Source organism: Sinohyriopsis cumingii, chromosome 1, assembly GCF_028554795.1.
Source record: "Sinohyriopsis cumingii isolate HCF-2022 chromosome 1, ASM2855479v2, whole genome shotgun sequence".
NCBI classification, from domain to species: Eukaryota; Metazoa; Mollusca; class Bivalvia; order Unionida; family Unionidae; genus Sinohyriopsis; species Sinohyriopsis cumingii.
In genome coordinates, this window is record NC_142961.1 from 102,885,253 (window position 1) to 102,900,421 (window position 15,169).

Consider the following 15,169-nt stretch of genomic DNA (forward strand, 5'->3'; position numbering starts at 1 on the left):
CTGTAACAAAAAACAATTAAAATGGGGCACACATGAGATAATATATGACATGTATATTTATTTGCAAAACACCATGTAAACTGGGGTATTTATATAAACATGTGGCAGTTCTGAACTATTCTAAGTCAAGTTTATTGTCAAATGTTTTTAGCAACCTTTCATCTAAGTACAGTGTGACCCCACTATAGCGCACTCCATTATAATGCGAATTCGGATATAACACGGTTGTTGTGTGGCTCCAGAAATTTCATATACATGTATTTTTTCTTGTGCACAGAAAAATTCTTAAAAAGTACGAAAAAACGTAATAAGTTGCTTATCATTTCGGGGAAGAGATCGCGCATGAATAATAATAGAGAGGTTCCTGTAAACCATCAGAATTTTGTTATGGTTATAATCAACAATCTGCTTTGCTACTGACTGATTTACAGCAGAGAAACCAAAGTTCTGCCAAATGAAATGTTTCACAAGCAATCACAACTATGTTATGTTGTTACATCACAGATACTTTCACACAAAAATCTTACCTCAAATAAAAATATTTTGATGATGGTACTTAATATCATTTCAGAGTTAATACATATATATTGCTACCAGCTAATTAAAACAAAACAAGCAAAAAGAATCAGTGGTCACTGTCACAAGTCAGAAGTTGAAAATGGAAGGTCAAGGTAATGCAATCAGCTAATTTAATTTTCCTTTCTGCCAACTTCATTTAATTTGGTGTATTTCAAAACAGGTGGCACTTCCCTGATAATTACCACTACCTCTGGAATGAATGAATGAATGAATGAATGAATGAATGAATGAATGAATTTATACATGTATACATACAAAAAGATAGATATATACATAATGACAGGTAGAAAAACACCAAGGTGGATAAAGAACTAAATAAGTGTAGTGATACTTAAAAAGTATACTTACAGGTGGTTGCTTATATATACACTGACACCGGATTTTGATAGGTGAAAACACAGGCTGACTACGTTGTTTTAGTGGAATAATTTCACGGCTGGTAATGACGAGGGAGGCAACTCTCCTGTCATAATCAGCCAATGAATCCTGGATCTCTTGTAGTTCTTTCATCATCTGCTGAAGCTCCTCGATTGGTTGGTTCTCACGGCTGACACGGTTGCTGATTGTCTCAGTCTGCTGCTGCATCCACAGTTCACACTGCTGAGCCTCCTCAAAAAACTGCAATTAAACAAGTCTTTTTCTCATCCTTGCATCTTCTGCTCATCCTTTTCTATGATTCAAGTGACTTTCGACTTTTAGCAGGCAACAATTCATTGTAAAAAGGAGAAAAGTCCTAGAGTCCAATCAACAATTCACTCATCTCTACCTCTGATAGTCTCCAGTAGCCTTTCTAAATAAAGATTTGTCTCCCATCTTTTATCTTTACATTAGAAGCTTTAGTTATTGAAACATTTAAACTTTGCATTTTTGATTGGCCCTAAATACTAAGTATTTTGCTTACATTAACGCTATCACCTTTACACAATTTATTAAATGTTTACATGATCACTTGAATATGAAACCCATCCCACTTAAATGTGATTAATCCCTTTGCATGCAAGACACTTGAATATGAAACCCATCCCACTTAAATGTGATTAATCCATTTGCATGCAAGACAGTTGAATATGAAACCCATCCCACTTAAATGTGATTAATCCATTTGCATGCAAGACACTTGAATATGAAACCCATCCCACTTAAATGTGATTAATCCATTTGCATGCAAGACACTTGAATATGAAACCAACCCCACTTAAATGTGATTAATCCATTTGCATGCAAGACACTTGAATATGAAACCCATCCCACTTAAATGTGATTAATCCATTTGCATGCAAGAATTGTCATGTTGAGTCAACAGTGAGTTGTTTCCATTGAGGATAAAGATAGGAAGAGTAAAGTCTTCATAATGAACTTGGAAAATAAATACTGTTTCCACAATAATTTGGATTACGTAACAAAACTATCTACCTCTTTAACAATGGCTTCTACTCAAATTCTGACACCACAACAACTGCTTCATGCATCAACAAACCTTAGCAAAACAGGTCATATTCTAGAATACGGACTGACTCCATAAATTACAATGTTATCATGAGACTAACATCCATATCTGACTCAGCTGAATTTGTCCTGGCACATAAATGTTCTTAAACATCAGCTGAACATGTCGACCAAATGTTACAAAATGAGTATTCCAGGACTATAGTAATGAAGTCCAGCACAATATTACTGCATAGACAGAATGCAAAAATGTGTAAATTCCGTCATCCAGAATTTATATTTTCCTAATTTTCTCTTTCAGATATACAGAGGTCAGTTAGCTTAATGCCTATGCATAGTTTTCCCCACTGTACAGTCAGCTACTTCGCTCTCACACCAAGCAGTAGGGGCAGCTCAAACATTACTCACAGTATATTGTCCAGTGGTCATATGGGATTATACATGACATCATGTTCATTTACGACACACTAGACATCATCAGAAGTATTTTAGTGCAATCCCCATGCTAATATGACCATCCATTCAGGACGAAAAGTAATAATATGATACTGGATGAGAGGTCAGAACCATTTTCAACAAGAACCAACCAGACATCAGGTGAAAATCATATATCAGTTTGACATGCTAAATAGTAAAGACCATTACACTTCAGCTTGTACCAATTTTTGTCTCACAACCAGTATCAAGTAGAGGTGCTGTAACAATCTGCACCTGGAAAGCCTTATGCAGACCCTAGAGACCATCACACCAAATGGCAAAGCCCTCATAGCTGTGGAAAAATTCACTCATGCACTGTCATGTGCAGTCCATATCACCTACAAAACCAATGCCAGAACTTCCCAAATAAGTGTGACCCTTGGCAGACTAAATGCAAGTGTGTGGAACACAAAGGCATCAGTCTGCAAACAAAATTGAAGGTCTCCAATGCAACCATCTTGCCAATTTTGCTGTATGCATCTGAAACCTGGATTGTGTACAGATACAAAACAAACAAGCTAAACCATTTTCATATGGGCTTCCTGAGAAGACTGACAAGGATAAGCTGACAGGAAAGGGTCCCAGACACTGAGGTCCTTAAAGGGGCAGATTTATATTTCTATGCATTCATGCTCTGCTGATGAAGTGATAGATGAGATGAGCATGGTGACTACTAAAAAGATCTTCTATGGCGAGCTAAAGGAGGGAGAGTGATCTCAGGGTGGTCAGAAGAAATGCTTCGAAGATTTCTTCAAGTCATCCTTGAAACACGTCTTGGGAAGATCTCACACTGGATCTTTCCAAATTGTAACTACAAAGTTTGAATTGAGGAGAACTGCAGCAGCAGTGCAGAAGCAGCATAAATCTCATAACTGTAGGACAGCCTCTACTGATCAATCAACCCCAAGCAGCATCTCCTTTCCTGCATGCTGAAAACAGTCTAAAGCACAAACTGGCCTGGTCAATCACTTGCACTTTCATAAACCAAATCAGTGATGTAATGGTCATTTTCAAACACAAGAACTGTACAAGTCACTGTGTGGGCCACCTAATACTCAAATGCATCACATCCTCAAATGAAAACAAAGACTGGACCCATTTAAATATTTTGCTTATCACAAACTTGGCCACAAAGATAGTTCATACAGCAAGTCTAAATTAAATCTAAAACTACTGCAGTTTTATGTCAGCATCTAATTCAAAAAGAAAAACTTAATACAAAATCCCAACATTATCATTGTAAATGCTGTAAACGCTGCCAGCTAAGGGCATATCTACAATAAGGATCTCACCTGGTAGTAAGAAGATGTGTGCTTGACATGGGCTTCCAGACACACCGAAAGTTGAAGGAGCCAGGACCACTGGGATTGCATGGCTGACATGTAAGCCTGAAATGAATAACAAATCTTTAAGTTTTAGTCTTGAATAAGAGGAAACAAAAAAATAAATCTTTCTTTACCATCATCTTTTTATGTGACCACTCACATAACAGGCCACCCTATGATGAATGGCACTTTTAATGCAGCACCCAAGTACCATAAAACATGTATAATAATCCAGACCCATCAAACTACAAGGAATATATCCAGAGATGAAACAACATGTAGAGTCATGTATCGACGAAACTTATGAAACACAACCTGTGATATATAAATCATTACACATAAAAGAATAGAGTAAATTGACTAATAATCATACATGGCCAGTGAATATTAAAATTAAGTTTTATGAGATGGTTTTATGAGATGAATGTCATTTGGAATCAATTCTCTCATTTTAGTACCAGTTTATGTATCAAAATGGTAAAACTACTGAGGAATCAATATATGAATCTTTCTGACCTATAACTATTCCCAGAACACTGGTTAATTTTTCCAGAAGATGTCAAGTATCTGGGACACCTCAATAGTCATTATGATTAAAATATGTAGAGAAATGGCATACTTGATTCAAGTTTGACCATTCTGCCACCCTAATGTATGTGTAAGAAGCCAGTCTGCTTTGAAGTCAACTTTTAGAGCAAATGGTGGACCAATGTTAAAGCATATGGCTTCAATAACATTAATTTTGAGACAGTCCCTGTTGGTGGATTAAAGCATATGGCCTCAATAACATTAATTTTGAGACAGTCCCTGTTGGTGGATTAAAGCATATGGCCTCAATAACATTAACTTTGAGACAGTCCCTGTTGGTGGATTAAAGCATATGGCCTCAATAACATTAATTTCGAGACAGTCGGTGGCTCAATGTTTATGGCACCAATGACATTAATTCAGAGGCAGTCCCTGTGCCATTGATCTTTCTGGAACTAAATAAATCAAACCTTTTCAGAATCCAGGAGACTGAACTTGATGAACATTGCATCGTTTGTTTACATGTTAATGCTGCTTCCTAATGAATGCAAGCACTATTCTTCAGAGGGTCAGCAAATTTCCATGAAAAATTCAGGCAAAAAATATTAATGATTTCTTTGGGACTGTAACAAGATGCAATTTTAGCACATTGGCTCAATTAGTGTAGTAATACATTAATGTCACATGGTTCAGACTCGATTAGTGTAGTGAAACATTTATGTCACATGGTTCGGACTCAATTAGTGTAGTGATACTTTTTTGTTACATGCTTCAAACTCAATTAGTGTAGTGATACCTTTATGTTACATGGTTCAGACTCAATTAGTTTAGTGATACATTTGTCACATGGTTCAGACTCAATTAGTGTAGTGATATTTTATGTTACATAGTTAAGACTCAGTTAGTGTAGTGATACCTGTATGTTACATGGTTCAGACTCAATTAGATTAGCAATATTTTATATTATACTACATGGTTCACACTCATTAATTGTAGTGATACCTTAACATTACATGGTTCAGACCAGTAAGATAGAAGTATTCTACAACCATTAATACTTTTACATAAACTAAAACTGTGCAACAAAAATTAATTAATATCAAATGCAAATCAATTTTTAGCTTTCACATAATTATGAATGCTGGAATATTATAATATAAAATGTATTATACCTCTATTGTTTTTGCAGCGGGATGTCTCTCAAGGACCATAGAATTTCCACGATCTTGGATGGCATTAAACTGGGCTTCCCTGTTTTCCATTTCATGAATCAGATTCTGAAGAGGATCAACAAAGGCTTTTAATGACTTAAACTGACATTAAATTAACTGGAATCCCACAAGAGCAACTTTTCTGAAACCAAGCTTAAATAATAAATAATAAATTCAAATTTCCACATGTTCCAGATAGAACCTTCTGGAATATTTATAGGTTACTGCATTTGTATGGGAAAATATGAACGAGTTTTGGGATGGAATACTGCATGACCTTGGGAGTGCAATATATCCTTCTGACAAAATGAGTTCATATTTTCCCATAAAAATGCAGTAACTTTTTTATCATATTCTCATTTTTTATTGTACCTAAGGTTTAATTATATAAACAAAATACACTACAAGAAACAACGACAATGAATGAATGCCATATTCCAAACTAAATACACAAGCGCAGATTTGTAATTACACAATGACATCATTATTAATGCGCACATAACTCCGCCCAGATAAATTTGAACTTAGTCGCGTGCTCGATATAACTTTCGAAAGAAAATGGCGTGTCTAGTTAAAATTGAAATTTGCAGTCATTGTGAATGAATGTGCATTGCAACAACTGTTCCATTTGATCTGGAATGAATATATTTTGGTATTTTGTTTTGATTCAACGAAAGTTTGTGATTTTGGACTGGAAACATCTGTGCAAATTATACATGAAATACATCGGATTGAAGTGGCGCGGGAGAAGCGTGTTGACATCTGCAGTAGTGTTTCTGTTTCTGTCACTGAATGTTTGAAATCATAATGTGGGAAAAATATGAAGTCTTTCAACTGTAATTATCAAAAAGACGCTATGGAATTTAATGCTTATTTCATTTTGAGTGCAGTAAGGAGGATGCAATTGCACTTATCATCGAAATTACAGCACAATTTTGAAATGTGAAAACCAGATTGAAAACCTATGACATGGCTCATGTAATTCGGATTTGCAGAATTAAGAAAATACATTTTGAGGAAATTCAGGATGTAAAACTTAAGTATATTTTATTTTGACATTCTTATCACCAGCTAAAGAAGAGAGTATATGCCTTGTCACTTGTATGTTATTTGTAAGGACCTTATCTTCCGTCTTTTATATAATGCAGCTAGCCTAAATCCGTAACACTGTATCAATGCAGAATGTGCCAAAACAGTTTTTTTGCAGTCCATGAAACATGTTTTAGTTCATTCAGAAACAAATTTAAACAACCACAACGTAAAGAGCCTCTTACGTGAGTGTACATGATATGTGTACAAGTCAAAAGTGCTGGCGTCTGCGTCCATTGTTTGTTTACAATAGAAAGTAGTTCATTTATGCACGTGAATGCTATATGTGTATAGGTTAGCATCATTAAATGTATTAAAAGTACCTAATTCATTTTAAATACTTTGTGTGAAGTGAATTATGTAATTTATGCAACATTTAATGATGCTAACCTCAAAATTTAACCGAGTCACAGACAGGGTAAAATATGTGATGCTGCATGAAATGTGTGTGTGTGTGTGTGTGATCTGGATTTTTAACTTAGCTTTAACAATTTTTCAGTCATATCGCTATGTCTTCAGTGCGGCAGTTTATAGCGATAAGTCTTTGGTATGACTCAGCCAGGGATTGAACCCACGACCTCGCACATCCAAGGCAGATGCTCTAACCACTAGACCACCGAAGCAGTAATCAACTGTTTGTGCTTATTCAGAAAATTAAATAAAGGTAACAAAATGCATGAAATGATCTATATTAACATTTATCCATGCAATTTTCACTTCAGGTTTTTATTACTTTCTATCTGAATTTTTTACGTGTACTTTTTACGTATATGAAAATGAAGTTTGAAGATGATAGGCATTCAGGGGCCATAACACTTTTAAATGATGACAGATATTCAGGGGCATAACACTTCTAAATAATAATGATAGGCATTTGGGGGCCATAACACTTCTAAATGATGATGACAGTCATTCAGGGGCCATAAGTCTTCAAATGATGATGAATGTCATTCAGGGACCTTAAAGTCTTCTAAATGATGATGACAGTCATTCAGGGGCCATTAAGTCTTCTAAATGATGATGACAGACATTCAGGGGCCATAACTCTTTTGAATGATGATGTGGAATCCTGACAGTCAATCTGAAGCTGCAAGCCAAATTCGGTTTTATGCTACAAAGTTTAGTTATATTACACTACGGAGACCAAAGTCAATACAATCTGAAATGCGATTTCTAGTACATTTGTACATGATACAAATTAAATTCAAGCATGTCTGCCTGTAAAGTGTTGTTGCATGTGCCTAATTTAAGCTATATTATTCAAACGTTCCAACCAACAAGTTGTTCTCCACCTTTTTTGTCCTTCTGACATTACTGGGGTAGAGTGGAAAACAACTAAGGCTCAATTTGTGCTTGAGCATCAGCTTTAGTGATAAAGCAAATTATCGGGCCACTTGCTACTACTTAATTTACTTGGACTCATCTTTAAGCTATGGCATTAAATCTTTCAGAACACTTTCTTTTTTACTATTAATCAATGTCAGAACATAACACCTGTCTATCCTTTGGCTATTGACCTCTAATCTAAATTGCTGACGCATGTGTGGAAAGTAGCAATACGCCAAGACAACAGCATTGCATCACAACAGTTCCACATAGTAATCATTAACCAAGTGAAATGGCTTTGCCATACGGTCAAGATGCAATCCTGTGGAGTTGGTGTTAAGGATGCTGTACTTATTGAGATAAATACATAGCTGGGGCAGGGATGTTGTACCTATTGACATGCATAACAGGCTGGGGACAAGGATGTTGCACTGATTAAGATGTATACTTAACGGGGGCAGGAATGCTGTACCTGTGAGATGCATACCACTGGAGGCATGGATGACGTACCTATTGAGATGCATACCTAACTATGGGGCAATAGTGCTTTAGTGATTGAGATGCATACCTAGTTTAGGACATGGATGTTGTACCTACTGAGATCCATAGATAGTTGGGGACAATAAACCTCTAGTTACTTAAGTGTATTCCTAGCTGAAGGCAAGGGTGTTGTACCTATTGAGATAGATAGTTGGGGGGCAATAATGCTGTGCCTGTTGAGATGCATACCTGGAATTAGGTCACAATTAATAGTTCTGGATCAGTACCCATGAATGTAGTTCTAGTCTATTTTTAGAAGATTTTTCCCTCTCCCATTTTGGTGGTGATAGATGAGTTAGATTTATGCATTTATAGTAGTGATTTAAAGGTAATTGTTTATTCTTGAGAATATGAACTCAGGGTGTGGTTGTCTGTGTGTATTTCGGCAATAATGCACAGTGAATAATAAGGCCTTGGTGATAATCCGGAAGTGAAATCTGTGTTCTGTTTACATGCTGCTCTGTTTACAGTCCAGCCTCTCAAAGACTGCAGGTGAACCTTTGAAAAGAACTTTGCCATAATGTCATCTCTGATGGTATTTTAGATCAACATATGATTTGTATTGTCACACAGTGGAAAGGTCAGTACTGTGAAACAAATGTAGAGAATATAAAATAAAATTAATTGTGTCCTATGTTTACCTAGTTGAGGCAAAAGAAGTTGTACCTATTGAGATGCATACCTAGTTGGAGGCAAATCTGATTAACCTATTAAGGTTGTCAAGATTAGTAATATAATTAATATGTAAACCAGAAAAAAGTTCAACGTTAATTAAACTGTGTACACTCATATATTTCATACTTGAATATATGCCATTCTAAGTATGATTAAAAAACCATATGCCTCTACCTGCCTTACAGGTAGAGCCCTGGTATGATCATTACATCTGGTATATGCAGTTTTCAACTGATCTAAACTACATACTGTAAAAACAGAAATATTTGGTTTGGATTTCATTTTTCTTTCATGGTCAACAAATATCCATGAAATTAAATCCACTAGGAAAAGTTTTTGTTGAGAGCAAGCAATGAAGGTTAAGAGTGATACCACAAAATATCCCCCTCCCCTCCCCAACCCAATCCATTTACTCCAAAACCATGAAATCACTACAATTATTTCTGATTGTACAGTGTATTTATTCCATGCATTATATAAGTAACATAAGATACAATGTTTCATACACATGTATATTTTTTCCATACTTGGACTGATTGTTATATGATGCACTAAAAGCAATATATTTATATACCTTTTATGGAACATATACAACACCCTCCACATAAAAATATTTAATCTTATACAAACATAACTAAATATAAAATATTTAAATAGCAAAGTGCCCATCCAAGCAGTAATGAATAAAACAAAAGGCTCAAGTGGGCATGAGATCACTCCCCCGGATGATATCAGCCTAACAGTCAAATACAAGAGAAGGTGGTTAATAAAATCTGGGTTAGAAGGGTACCTTTTGACAAAATTTAATCCAATGCAGTTGACTCCATATGTGATTAAACAATTGTTTCAAGGTTTCTCTCTTATTGGTATCTTCATCTATATTTTATGGTGGACCGGCATAAGCTATATTAAAGCAGTCAAAGCTAGGATGCTTTTTATCAAACTTGATCATATTCTGGTAAGTGGTTTTTCACAAGTTATTAAGGTTTTTCATTTTAGTGCTAGCAGCCACATTTGATAGTGGATCGGCATAATTTTTTTTTAAAATTTAAAAGCCTTTCATGTAAGGATGTTTTACGTCTAATTTTGTCAAATTCTGCCCAGTGATTATCTGACTGAAGTAGTTTATAGCAATTTCTATTTTTAGTAATAGTGGTCGTATTTGATACGGGACTCTTCAGGACTTGAGGTTCAGCATTAACAATATGAAATTTTCATTAGATGCTCAAATTCTATCTTCACATCCGTGTGAATGAACCTAAATTTCACATGATATACTACACCTGATCATCTACATCCAGCAATCAAGTACTAGGACAGTGTAAATAACATTTAAGCCAATGGTGTAAATTACACAATGCCATGTATACAGAGTATGCATCAACAGAAATCTACTTTTGATATTATTTTCTTGAATGGCATCAATTATGTGCTACTACTCTTCCACATGGTATGTGCTGGAGTCACAGACCGACTGAACTTGAATTTACAATGTGTCTGTCCCATCAGCTATGCACAACAGTAAGTGGGTAAAGCGGGCATTTTATTCATGTACCTAGTTTTAACAGGTACTTCTAAGCTCTAATTTCAAAAGCTTAGTATATATTTTTATGTTTCAGTTATAATATTTTATTGCAGCTGAATATGATCATATTAGGAAAACAAAAAACTGGATGCAGATTACCTCAAAATTTTGTTTTACTTAAATGTTACTTTTTTGGGGTATACATGCAAAATAAGTGCAAATAACCAAAAAAATCCTCAGCAGAGATGTCTCTGACAAAGTTGCACAGTCTGTCTTACAAAAGGAAGTACTCTTCTTAATAAAATTCTTGTAATGAAATGGGAAATAACTTGAATGAATGAATTGGCAAGAAATCTATTCAAAATGGAGCTAATGCATTCACCATATTAAAAAACAACACGTTTTAATGTTTATAAATCAAACAAACTTACAGTTTTTGAGACTTAAAATATGAAACCTATTTACCTACATATCATGAATTAATAATTGGTAATTTAAAAATCATGTAATCATTAGCAAAAGTTAAGGAATATGTTGATTGTAGTTGTTTTTTTTTGTTCTGGATGTCAAGCATACCAGGCTCCTAACAAAGAAATTCTGTCAAGAAACCCATTTGATAGAGATTTTTGCAAACTTGCAAGGCCATCAAGTCAGAATGCTTTCTTTTGAATTTGGTCAAATTCCACAGCACAGTTTTTGAGGAGTCATTTCATTGTTTTTCTCATTTTAAAAATGGAGTGCCATATTTGATTGCTGTTTGCTATCATTTGCATACTTTTCAAAGCCATGTATGCCAGAATACTTTGTCAAGTTTTGTGAAATTCTGTAGAGTAGTTTTCGAGATTTTAGTAATGGCAACTATATTTGATGGTTAAGCAGCATCAACTGCATATATCTGAAAGGCTTTAAAGAAGGTTGCTTCAAGTCAAATATGGTAAAATTCTACAATGCAGGTTTTGAAAGAAAACAGGCTGCTTTCCTGTGATCCATTGGTTTAATGATGGATGGATATACAATGGATGACACACACAGACCATGCCATAAGCTCATGTGGTCTCTTGGCCTGGTGAGCTAAAAATGAACAAAGCATTGAAAATTCACAATTATGCAATTCAATCATGATTCAAAGTGGACACAAAAAAAATAATCTGCCGTAAGTGAACAATAATTCTGTGGGAGAAATGTCACACAAGCTAAAATTACGAATTTTAGGAACAAGTTTTCAAAACTTTGCATATCCAAGATATAGATCTTCTTGCATCAGGAAATATGAATATTTTAGAGATTTCTAAAACCTTTTCCTTTTTGACATAAAAATTAAACTGAGCATTTTAGGATTTAGACATTTTAAATTCCACATCACTGAACTTTGTTATCACTTATTAGAAAAAATTCCTTATATGCTCAATTTCATGATTACTGTCATCTTAAATTCAATAAAATATACATTTCTAATATAATTAATTGAAAGACATTTAACATTATTGTTTTCTTCATGCACCATATATACTCGCTTGTAAGTAGAGTCCAACTGCAAAGAATCGGATCTGCCATTGCATAAAGCATTGGCAGATCTGGGTCCAGGTAGCTTGTAAAAAGTAATCAGTAGAACAAGATAGACCCTGATCTACCAGTACATTATGCGCTGTCAGATCAGGGTCTATACTGTTTGCAGTTGGACTCGACTTGCTTGAGAGTAAACACAAAATGCTTCTTAACATGAAAGATGAAGACGTAATGACAATGCCATTTGAAAAATGGGAATCTTATATACAGTTGGATGTTGATGAAAAAAGAAAAATCAGATTAAAGTGCTGGTTAACTGAAGTAAATACAAAATAATCCATTCACTATCTGGCCTTGGAGTCATAAACCTATATGAGCATGAAAATTAAACTCCAGACTCGAAACCAAAAATTACCAAGAGTTCCATGAATGGTACATTATATGCCGACCCCATGTTTAAGCATGAATGATACTCTCTTGTAGGGCACAGGTGACCCTGGAGAATATTGTCCAAGGAGTCTCAATGACCTTGACCTTGTAACACTTATCAATAGGTTCCATGCCTTGCCCAAAAGGCATACCAGTTGTACATTTTATTGAAAAACGGTATTAAAAAAACCCAGCCCTCTTTAATGTGGTCATTGTGACAATTAACTTATAGCTGCCCACTCCAGATTCTGAAGTAAGTCTTCTCATATCATCATACTTCAAGCTTTGGTAGCATTATGTGGAGATTTACAAAGTATCAGTAACCTTCACCCTGGGCATTTGACTCACCTCACCAAATAGGTTTCCTAGTTTGGTTAAGGTATACTGAATATGTCTTGAATATCAACAGACTTCTTCCTCACTCCAAGTGAAAACCAGCCACAATGTTTCATAGAGGTCAATCATGCTGAACTAAATTTATTGTGAAGAAACCATTTTCCATCTCTGGGAAAGCAGCCTTGACCTATCAAACTAAAAACAAACAGACTTTTTCCTTACCTCAAACGCAATTTAAACAAAGTTTGGCCAAGGTCGATGATTTCTCAGGTAACCAAAACAAATAGGCGGACAGATGGACAACATCACAGTATATGTTTCATCTAATACTGTGTGCATAATAAAATCATACTAAAATATATGATCCTAAGCTTTTGTACATCTAGCCTTATTTCAAGGATAATTATAGATAATAAAAATTTTGAAATTTGTGTTGGAGTTTCATTTTGATACTTTTGAGTTGAGCAACTAAATAGCTTGGAGTCTGCTGAGATATGCTATTTACTTTTTTCTTTTTCACATATGGAAAAAGAAATGTATACACTTAACCATTGTTGGTTCTTAAAAAGCAGAAGTGAAACTGAACAAGAAAAAACTGCCTTTAAGATGATAACAAATTATCTTGCTTATACCATTCTAAATTTATATTTTCCTCTTGTATTTCATTGGTCCTCAAAACTAAGATACAAAAAGTAGATTTCCATTCTTTGATACTAAAAGCCAATTCAATGAATGTTTGTCCCCTGCCTACTGTGATAAGATAATCAAATGTGTACAAAGAAGAAATGTGATCTTAGTGACAGCTGTCGAGTTATTGGGAAAACATTAAGAGTAACATAGGCTTAATGGCTCTGTCTCAAAGGTCATATATACTAACAAACCAGAAAGAGGTTATTGTGGAACTGATTAGTAATCTTGACCTTGAAGATATACCACATGCTCACTCTGACTTATGACCATGTTAGCTGAATACTGACAACTGACCTTAAACTTGAAGACAATGAGCTACCCATCACACTTTTGAACAATCATTTATAGGCATACAAAGTTTTATCCCTGAATCCCAAACAGCTTTAATGTTATAATACAGAGAGAAAAAAATGCTGAAGGATGAATTAATAGACTATATGTGGAAGCCATGTTGCATGCTTTTCACAAAAATGGCAGGGGACAAAAATCAGTCACGACTTACAGCAGATATCAAATAAAGCAGAGAACTTTGTAAAAGCTAAACTTTCAACTTCTAAAATAAAACAGTATTGTTAACAAAGGAAAATTACTGCATACCTAAGCAGACTTTAAGATAAATAAAAGTGAAGTATTTAAGGCAAGTGTGCTTTGATGAACCTAACCTCTCCAAAAATGCATTTCCCTTTCTGAAACAGAAGGAATTAATAAATATATTTTAAAAACTGAATAAAAAATCCATATTTTGCAAACAAAAATTTCTAGGTAAATTTCCTTAATTTACATCAACTGTACAAGTATTATATTTCATTCCCCACAGACTGAAAATTCTTGAGATCTGATTGGCTCATTAGTCATGTAGACAATTCTATATACTCTCTGAAAGGTAATATGGAATTTGGCACTTTATATGATTACAACTATTAACGGACATGGTTCTGTTTGTTTAAAAGAAATTGATGGTTTCAGATGCAGTTTGCATTTGCATCCATTGGCAACAAAATGCTAAGAAAATAAAACTCAAGCATTACATTCCAATTCTTAATGAAGAAAACCGCCTGTTTCATTGACTGTTAAAAGAGTTTTCAACGTCATCTGCACAGAGCTTAAATTCACTGTAGATGCCCCAAATCTGTCGCTACATTAATCACTGTGAGCACAGTTTATGGCTTCTTGTCTCAAGTGTTTTCTATAAATGAGTATACATTTTTAACATACTGTTTTAGCAGGAAGATGAGAATATTCCAACCTGTTTGATTCCATTTTACAATTTTCCTTTAGATCTGGGCAAAATGAAATCAAACAAGTTGTAAATTCATATATCCTGCTACATCTTCACTGGCCTAATATGTTAGCCTATCTAGACCGTGGCAGATCAATCTGATCAATCTAATATTTCTGTGCTTCAGGTCTGTGAATTTCAATGAATGCAGTGGCAAGCTGTTGCAGCCAATCAAAATCAAATTGTTCAAATTTGAACACTGTATTTT

General features: G+C 34.8%; 1 protein-coding gene across 1 annotated transcript in view; it reads right to left on the reverse strand.

Annotated features, from left to right (window-relative positions):
• LOC149807465 (uncharacterized) overlaps window positions 1–15,169 on the reverse strand; it is a 496,731-nt gene that overhangs the window by 195,688 nt on the left and 285,874 nt on the right. Inside the window, exons 18-21 of the mRNA XM_089956330.1 lie at window positions 14,345–14,368; window positions 5,528–5,632; window positions 3,795–3,890; window positions 928–1,197 (exon numbers count right to left, since the gene is read on the reverse strand). Of these exons, the coding sequence (XP_089812456.1) occupies window positions 928–1,197; window positions 3,795–3,890; window positions 5,528–5,632; window positions 14,345–14,368 (495 nt within the window). The remainder of the gene's footprint in view (window positions 1–927; window positions 1,198–3,794; window positions 3,891–5,527; window positions 5,633–14,344; window positions 14,369–15,169) is intronic.